Here is a 9,765-nt window from a genome sequence, read left to right as displayed (position 1 = left end):
TTGTGCTAGTTCATTGGTTGCCTTTAATAGACTGCTAAGAGCAACTCTTTCTGGATAGGCTTAAGTATTAAGTACTGATAATGTTTTGTTTTATCTCCTGAGCATATTAGCATAAGACTACACAACTATATGCTTTCTTGTTAAGAAATCTGGTTCAAAAGCTCACCTTACAGGTTTCAGTGTGAAAATTCGTACATCTTTGGTAGCTACAGCTAAAATATGGAAGGATCTTCCCAGATTCGGAGCAAATGCAATATCATGTACAGGATCAGTGACTGTCATAAGAGTTTCTGCTTTTGCATACTTCCTGAGGAGCAACAGACAGGTTATTCATTTGATGAGTGCTGACAACATAGCCACTAATGCAAACATGGAGTAGACAGACGGAATTACTGTACAGAGAAGGGTCCAGCAATCAAATATAAATTAAAAATAAGAATCATTAATGTTATAGTTACAAATTAATTTCTTTTAATTTGTGTAATCTGTGTTCAACGACTGGCTTCTGTCTGCCTCATTCGCTATATAACGAGCATCTTTTGTACTAGGGCCAAATTCTGCTTTATCAGAGTAAGTGATATTAGATTTGCTCAACTGTCACTGCAGACAGAATCTGGCCCAGAATGAGGTATGAATCCTCAGGATTCTCCTGCCTCGTGCACTATTCAACAGGCACACTGAATGAGGCAGGATTCTAATGTGTGATCTCATAATCAAATAGTTTATCATAAAATTAAGGTTTCACATGCACATCTGTGCATTTTCTTACTGGAGTGACTAATTTAACAAATCTAATGCTTTCTTAATAGCTTTCAAAGAATGCTGATGATTCACAGGATTTTCTACCATCAACTGTATCCCAATCCTGCTAAGAGTTATGTATCTGCTTAACTTTAAGCACCTTAAGTAAATCTTTGCAGGACTGGGGCCTCAGATCTCTGCATGAAAATCCTAGTGACACTCATGGGGTTTTTGTGTTCGGAATGGCAGCACTAGCCATGGTCCATGACCATGATGTGCAACATCAGCCAACATTCTGAGATCCTTCTCCTTCTACCCATTCCATGATACAGGAATATATGCAGCAACTACAATGAGGCAGTATTTCAAACATCATTTCAAACTTCTCACAATTTACATGTTTTATTACTCAAAAGTATATTTTGTACTTCTATCTATACACAATAGTGAGAATTATTTAATCACTATGTTGTTATAAACCAGCAAATAGCCATTCTAAACCCATTATAAAGATTATACAGTACAATCTCAGGTTACGAACACCTCGGGAATGGAGGCTGTTCATAACTGTGTTGTAACTCTGAACAAAGCGTTATGGTCATTCTTTCAAAAGTTTACAACTGAACATTAATTTAATACAGCTTTGAAACTTTACTATGCAGAAGAAAAATGCTTTCCATTTTATTTGTAGTTTACATTTAACAGTACTGTATTTGCTTTTTTTTTTTTTGGTTTCTACTGCTGCCTGATTGTGTACCTCTGGTTCCAAACAACATGTGTGGTTGACTGGTCAGTCCGTAACTCTGGTATTCATAACTCTGAAATTCTACTGTACTGGTTTATTCCTTAGTTTACCTGGTGTTTTCATTGTATTCATAAATTTGAACCTTAGCCAGTATATTTGGACTGTTGTCATCACTTCCTACAGCTATCATCGGAGAATGAGCTCGAGAGCTACAAGTGAAAAATAAGTGCCATTACATTTACAAATTGCTATCATGCATAATACAAGTTAAAATAGTTTAAGTATTACAGATTAAAAAAATTAAAAATGTTAATTAGATTGCAAAGTCAAGCACTCAAAAGTTAAGAAATGGCAGATTTTCAGCTGGCTGTGCAACCATAATTCTGCCCTCTAGAATGACCATCCTCCTCAGTGAATGAGACTAGGGCCCAGTGGAAAAAGCAGCATGTAACTGAAGACTATCATTTAATGCAGCAGTGGGCAAACTTTTTGGCCCAAGGACCACATCCCATCCCCTGACTGCCCCCCTCAGAACCACCCCCCACTCCTTGTCCCCTGACAGCCCCCTCCTGGGACCCCCCGACCCTAACTGCTCCCCTGGGACCCCACCCCACCCCATCCACCCCACCCCCCCCGCTCCGTGTCCCCTGACTGCCCCATCCCCTATTCACACCCCCGCCCCCGACACGCCCCCCCCGGGACTCCCACACTTATCCAACCCGCCCCTGTTCCCCATCCCCTGACCACCCGCCTCCTTCCCCCCAGAACCTCTGCCCCATCCAACCCCCCCCCCCCGCTCCCTGTCCCCTGACTGCCCCCCGGGACACCCTGCCCCTTACCCAATCCCCTGGCCCCCTTACCATGCCACTCAGACCAGCATGTCTGGCAGCCGCGCCGCTCAGCCGGAGCCAGACATGCTGCTGCGCTGCCCTGCAGGAGCTTGCAGTCCCACCACCCAGAGTGCTGCCTGCGCGGCAGCATGGCTGCAGGGGAGGGACTGGGGGCTAGCCTCCCCGGCCGGGAGCTCAATGGCCAGGCAGGACGGTCCCGCAGGACGGATGTGGCCCGTGGGCCGTAGTTTGCGCATCTTTGATTTAATGCATACACACATGGAGATAGAATTGGAGTTGTAATCATAAATTGGGAATTTCCTAACTTGCAAGTGTTTGTCTTTGCAACCTAAATAACATTTTTAACTATTAATTTGATGTGTAATTTCTTAGGGTTTTGAATTTGTTTTTAAGTAAAGTAAAAGATAAAATAAACTGTGTGTAACTTTAACAACTTCCACCTCACATAATGAATCAGGAGTGTCTGAACCTGAACCATCAGTGCTGAAGCACAGATTACTACTATGTGAGCTACACAGCTAAACATATTAGCTGGCTCCAGAAGAAGGCTATTTTCCCAAAAGAAGGGGTGAGTTACCAGGTCTAGAGGTGAAAAATCCGAGGAAGTGTACCCCTGTCTGGTTCCTCCTACCCCAATCCCTGGTATTAGGGGAACTCTTGTCCCAAGTGTTTCCCCACCAGAGAGGAGACTGGTGTCATGCACTGGATCTAGGGGTAGCCTGGTAGGGACCATCCTGTCTCTCACTCCATCCCTCCCCAAGGGATGGAGGAGCACTTGCCCCATGGAGGCCTGTAGGGTTTACGAGTGAGCCCAGACCACCTCTCTTTTAAGTCCCCTCTCCTTCCCCAAAGGCCACTTTGACAGGTCACTGGGTATTCCCTGTTCAGCATGTGTTACTGCTTTAACAGTGGCATCAACCTGGCCTAGGGTGACCAGATGTCCCGATTTTATAGGGACAGTCCTGATTTTTGGGTCTTTTTCTTATACAGGCTCCTATTACCCCCCACCCCTGTCCTGATTTTACACATTTGCTGTCTGGTCACCCTAACCTGGCCTCAATGTTCAGTGACTTGGGCAGTCTTGTAACATTTTCCTGAATACAAATGACAGAAAGGAAATGGCAATATTTAACACTATCTCTCAGGCAAATTTGAATGCTGTTTCATGAAACAAAGAAAAGAAACTTCTGTAGCCCAAAGAGATTCCTCCTGTTAAATATCAAAGGCTTGCTGAAAACAACAGAGGAGAGCTTCTCAAAGAAAGGTCTCAAGAATCCTTTATAACAAAGTTAGGCAAACTTAATGTAGACGTCACTACTCCCCCACAATTATCATTCATTCTCAAACTCTCACTTATAATTTGATCCAACCAAACTAGGTCAAAGTCTTTAGTAAAGTTTTCTTCTAGACCTGACAAAATCTTTTGGATTTTTACTGCATTAATAAGTTTTAGACAAACTAATCTTTGGACTTTTCTTCCATTCATTCTTTAAACCTGTCTAAATGATGCTTTATAACTTACCTTGATGGATTCCAAGAAATGCAACTGCAGCTTAGCTTACATGAGATTTCATGCTGCAGTGACCACTGACTGAGATTCATAACATCAGGAGCTTCGTATATCCTCACTACTCCATCTGCCGAACAGGTTGCTAACATAAGACCCATATGCTTGGGAGCAAACTTCACATCTGTAACAGATGTCCTACTGTCTACCAGAGTGGTCCTTTTTACCTGAAAGTAAATGCAGTAATCATTGAAGAAAAAAACGCTTCCATCAATTATTTAGTTACCAGTTTATGATGCAGTTGTGTGGCCATATAAATTGTCATGTACTAGTGCTCCAAGGTCTAGAGTTCTTAAAAATCCCTAAGGGCTTGCCTACAGACACTTTCAGCACCAGTGTAACTATACTGGTTAAGAACCATATACAGTTCAATTAGTCCAATCTATTGTGGGCACAATTATATCCATATAAAAGTGTTAATATTGATATAGCTTGATTAGGTAAGTTTACCAAAACCAGTTTCTAACCAAATAATTAAATCAGTGCACAAACAATGTATGTAGGCCAGTGAATAGCATCAAGCTCTAAGTTTGGAAACAATCTTGAAAATGTGGAACAAATGTGCACTGACAAGTATATCTGCCTGAATTTTCAGCCAACTTGAAACTATATGTCCGGGAGATGTGAAATACTCTGTTCATATAAATGGAGATGCTGACTGTGAGGCCTAATGATGATGTTTTCAAATATCAATATTGTTAACTATTTCACTGTTGATCATTTTAGAAGGAACATCAAGATAATATACTTCTTTGCTCTTGGTGATAGTTTTGGGTAGCTACAGGGGCCAGACAATTTGTTAAGATTTATAGGGATGAGAAATTTCAATCTCTTCCCCCCTATTTAGGGTAATCATCCCTCTAGCCAAAAAAGTGAAAGAGCGAACGTGCACACAGAGATACATTTGTGCATGCACACAGAGGTACATTTCCTCACCTGTATCAAAGCATGTTGCCTGTGCACTTAAAAAAACCACCAAAATCAGCTTCCACACCTGTTTTGAGGTGCCAAAAGCCGTAAATATCCCCTGCGCAGAAGTCAAACCTTTAACTTTTCACCCACCCATGATATTTAGGGTAATTATACATTTTGAATACCAAAATCTTTGCACGTTAAATTTGGTAACAGCCTAAAATGAGCTGAATATCAAAATAAAGGATACCATACTTATTGTTACATGCTGCACTGAGTGTGGGGGTAGGTGGGAGCAATCGTACATAATTCTGGGATTTCTGCTGCATAGGAAGGGTCTAATGTGCAACATAGAAGATTAGAATTTTGAGGTAAAAAATTTTTCCTCAGTGAATATTTTTTGAACAGAGAGAGGGAATACCAAAGTAAAATGTATAATATAAAAAGGCTGCAAATTTAGAGGTACACTCATCACTCTATAATGAAGTTGAGAAAAGGCAACAGGTTAGCTTGATGTTAGGAAACACTTCTTAATAGTGACATCTATTTGTCAGGTTGCATGCTGAAAACCATGCCAGTCATTTAAAACGAGCTTAGACAAAGCACAATCCTAAATTAACAAGGGCAATTGTCAAATAAATGACTATTATTTTATAGTAACAGAAAAGCTTCATGGAAAAGGACACTCTCTCTAGCTCTATTTGGGAACAGAAAATGGGTTGAAGAAAAGAGAACTCTCACCAAGTTACCATACTTGCAGTTTGGAACAATTTCTAATTTAGCCAAGTTCAGTCCTCTACAGGGTGGATAAAAATCAATTATTTAAAAAAAAAAAAAAAAGATTTTTTTTTTTTAATTTAAATAGGATTTTTTTGATAAAATGCTTTTTGAGGAAAAAACCTATCTAAAGATAGTTTTAATTAAAATACATTATAGCTCAAAGATATCTTATCATGGAATAGGGATTATAAATTCTAATTCTATAGTATGAGACAATATATTCATGCAATGTTTAAGAAAAGTTTTGTAAATGAGTTCCAGTAGTTCATGGATTAGGGACCCAATATTATGGGGTCCCAGGGACTTCTGTATACATTATTTAGGTTAATCTTTCTATCTACCCAATGGGACTGAGTGCTCAGTCTACAAAATACCATCAGAGATGCTTAGTTTGGCAGTTCTCAAACTGTGGATTTGTGTCTCCAGAGATAACATGCTTGCTAACAGCAAAAATGTAGATAGATTATATAGACAGATTAGATAGGAGAAATAACAGACCTCAACCCTATTGTCCCTCTGCAAATTTGTGTACACAAAGTCAGTCCCTTACCTCTCTCTAAAAGTGCAAAGTTTCAAAAAGTTAAATGAACAGAAGATTGTTAGGGGCGGAATACATCTGGACAAGGAGAAGTCTGGAGATAAATGTGAGAAGGGAGGGACAGGCAGTAGAAACAGCAGTGAAACTGTTTGAGCAGCATATTCCAGAAGTTTTGAGGCTTTCTGAGCGTAGCCTTCATTGATTTGAGATCTACCATACCATTCTATCACTAGAAGGGAAAACCTATAATGGCAGCAGGCCGTAAAAGAGACCCAGTTTGGGTCTCATCTCTCTCTGAGTTGTGAAGAATATGTATTAAGGTTATAACAACCAGCAAGAATGCACTTTTATGCAGAAATCCATGATTAAATCAAGTCTTCCTGAATAGTGACTGAAATCAAATCCACCCTGGTCGTCTATTTAATTCTGGAGTTTTAGCAGCTGAAATCTGTGGTCCTTAATACTGAACAATCAATAGATGAGGCATAAAGTATAGGAGAATTAAAGTGTGTGTCAAAACTAACAATAATATTTCAAGTCTCACCCAGTGACTCTGCCCTCGAAGTTTATCATTCGACTCTCCCACTATTTCTTCCCATACTACAGCAGTTCTGTCAAAAGAACAGGAAGCCAGGACCTGTCCAAACTCAGGATGAGCCCATGTCACACGCCATACGGACCCACTGTGTGTCTGGGAAATAAAAAAACATTGCAGTCTGAAGTATGCGTATTTCACTTGGAATCATGGGAAATTTCAAGTTAATATCTTATTTTTAAGTAGTATCAAGTTTTCTAGGGAGGTAAGGAATTAAAGCTGTAAAAGCAAAAAAGTAACAAATCTAAAAGGCTTTTAAAGTACTTATTTCAAATGAATCCTCACTGATAAGGCTCCAAATTCTACATCAGCTATATTACTTATTGAAAACCATGTTCAAAATTCCATAGTCACTGGAAAGATCAACTACAAGTTAACCAATAAAGTATATGGGTTTATTTCTCAAGTTTAGACATTACTACTACACTCCTAAATTTGGAGAAGTGGTTAAGAAGCTAAAGAATGTGTATTGACATAGAAATGAAAGCTATATTTTAAACTGCCATATGCTGCTGCCATCATCTCTGGCTTCATGGGCACTTCTCCAAAGTCCATACGGAACACAGTTGATTTTCTTTCCTGCCTGCTGCTCCTTTTTCAAGTCTCTCTGTCTGCCTACTTCTTTTCCTAGAGGAAAAGGACTCCAGTTATACAAACTGCAAAACAACTCAAAAATTGACCACCACAGTTCTCTTGGGTAACTATGCCGATTGGCCTCATTGAGAAGCTCTTTTCCATAACTTTTTCTGAGAAGTCATGTCCTAATACTAGACCCCTCCAAATCCATGGAGATCTGCTTTACATCTGCAGATACCCACGGACCATTTTTGCAGATCCAACGCGGATACAAATTTTGTATCTCCACAGGGCTCTCTACCTATACAGTTGATTAAAATGACTTTTTGCCATTTTCATGTCCCATAATGAGACTAGAACAGGGGTGGGCAAACTTTCTGGCCTGAGAGCCACATTTGGGTGGGGAAATTGCATGCAGGGCTGGGGTTGGGGTGTGGGAGGGAGTGTGGGGTGCAGGAAGGGGCTCAGGGCAGGGGGCTGGGATGCAGGAGGTGTGCAGGGTACGGCAGAGGGGTGGGGCTCAGTAAAAATTAAGTTAATTTACACAACCAATAAAATAGTTTGAAGCAATGATAGAAAGTTATTATAAAGGCTAGATACAGTAAATACCAGTTCCACCATAATAAGCTTTGGTAGAATATTAAAAGAGCATAGCACCAATAAATTCCAATGTCAATACATGCCTCAGTAAGCATGAGCTGTGATGAATATATAAATTTTGGCAAGAAAAGTTGTGTATGTTCCTTGACGCCATAATTTCAACATCTAGCAAAAAGTCTTTAGGGCAGCAGGTTGGGGTGCAGGAGGGGGTTGTGGTGCAGGGTGCAGGAGGGGTTCGGGGTGCGGGCTCTGGCCCGGCGCTGCTTACCTTGAGCGGCTCCGGGATGGCAGTGGCGCACAATGGGGCTAAGGCAGGCTCCTTGCCTGCCCTGGCCCCGCGCCGCTCCCGGAAGCGGCCGGCACCACGCCTCTGCGGCCCCTGGTAGGGGGACAGAGGGCGCCACACGCCCTCGCCTGCGAGTACTTCCCCCAAAGCTCCCATTGGCCATGGTTCCCCGTTCCCAGCCAATGGGACCTGCAAGGGCAGAGCCCTCTGCCCCCGCAAGGGCCACAGAGACATGGTGCCGTATGCTTCCAGGTGCGGCATGGGGCCAGGGCAGGCAGGGAGCCTGCCTTAGCCCTGCTGCGCCAAAGGGTTGGCAATCCTGCAGGCTGGATCCAAAGCCCTGATGGCCTGGATCCGGGCCGTAGTTTGCCCACCCCTGGACTGGAAAATAATCCCAGTGATACACTGCAAAGTCTGAGCAACAATAACCAAAACTCTCTATTGTATTTTGTCTGTTCTGGCTACTGAAGTTACTGTACATTTACTAAACATATCTGTAAATATAATGAAGTCTATAGTAAAAAAAAAAAATCACTACAGCCTCTGCTCTTTAAACTTTGAGAAATGGGGTGAGACTGATGGACTTTTTAAAATGAGAATAATTGGATTTGCAAATTAGCAACATGATAATCCGGGAATTTCTACTGTACAAAACTATATGAGCCAGCAAATACTTCAGTAAGATTATTTACTGACAAAATACTGGGGAGTCCCTGGCATAACCATTGATAGTTATACTAAAATAATAATGCTTACCTTCCAGCTGGCAGTACAATGCCAATCCCCATTTTCACTTTTGTCCCAAACCTATTAAGAAACCAAAATGCAATCATATACTTTGTTGATATAAGCCTTTTCTTCCTGCAAGAAATGGAAGGTAAGCAAAACTTACAATACAATCCTTGCACACAGAGGCGCAATCCACATATACCATGTAGTAACCTTTTCCCCCTGAAAACCCTGCCCCTTCCTACATACATGCATCTACATGGAGGCAGTTTCAGGACTAGGTTGTAAGGTCAACTCATGCAAGCCATTTGAAAAACAGGAGCCTTATTTATTTTTGTATAAAAAAATTTATTAATAAAGGGACACATCCTGCTCACTTCATCTTAATCTGAGAATAGCATGAGAATTCAAAAAAATCTTAGTTTCACACCCTGTTACACTCAAGGTAAAAGCCTATAATAACTAAGCTGTGAAATTATGACTGCCTACACGTGTGTAAATTATATTATAAAGGTTATTACTGTAAGGCTACTTTGTTCAAAGAAAAATCCAGAATGTTCCACTGTGTCCAAGCAGAAAGATAACTGTATAACTGGAAACAAAACGTTAAAATGGTAAAAACTCAGCATTCCCAATACGGTGGCTGAAAGTTGTAGCTTAACATTGTTGATGTGAATAATTTTTCAACTCTTATGTAGTGATGTTTTTAAACAATTAAATATTATTTCAGTATATATACATCCAACCCAACAATTTTTAATAAAATACTTTTAAGATTAAAATTTGATGCAACTGACGACCCCTCCCCCTTTGTGGGCCACTGTGGTCTAGTAAACAGGATATGA

At 40.9% G+C, this 9,765-nt stretch overlaps 1 protein-coding gene across 1 annotated transcript; it reads right to left on the bottom strand.

Annotated features, from left to right (window-relative positions):
* Positions 1 to 131: 131 nt before the first annotated feature.
* LOC122174291 (nucleoporin SEH1-like) lies at positions 132 to 9,582 on the bottom strand. Its single transcript, XM_065580242.1, has 6 exons — positions 9,442 to 9,582; positions 8,948 to 8,998; positions 6,679 to 6,825; positions 3,860 to 4,071; positions 1,597 to 1,695; positions 132 to 307 (listed from the first exon to the last, which is right to left on the bottom strand). The coding sequence occupies exons 1-6, from the start codon at positions 9,547 to 9,549 to the stop codon at positions 163 to 165; spliced, it is 762 nt and encodes a 253-aa protein (XP_065436314.1). The 5' UTR covers positions 9,550 to 9,582; the 3' UTR covers positions 132 to 162.
* Positions 9,583 to 9,765: the final 183 nt, after the last annotated feature.

This window comes from Chrysemys picta, unplaced genomic scaffold (assembly GCF_011386835.1).
Source record: "Chrysemys picta bellii isolate R12L10 unplaced genomic scaffold, ASM1138683v2 scaf2156, whole genome shotgun sequence".
NCBI classification, from domain to species: domain Eukaryota; kingdom Metazoa; phylum Chordata; order Testudines; family Emydidae; genus Chrysemys; species Chrysemys picta.
The sequence above is the reverse complement of the archived record's forward strand: the minus strand, read 5'-3'. Positions and strand labels throughout refer to the sequence as shown.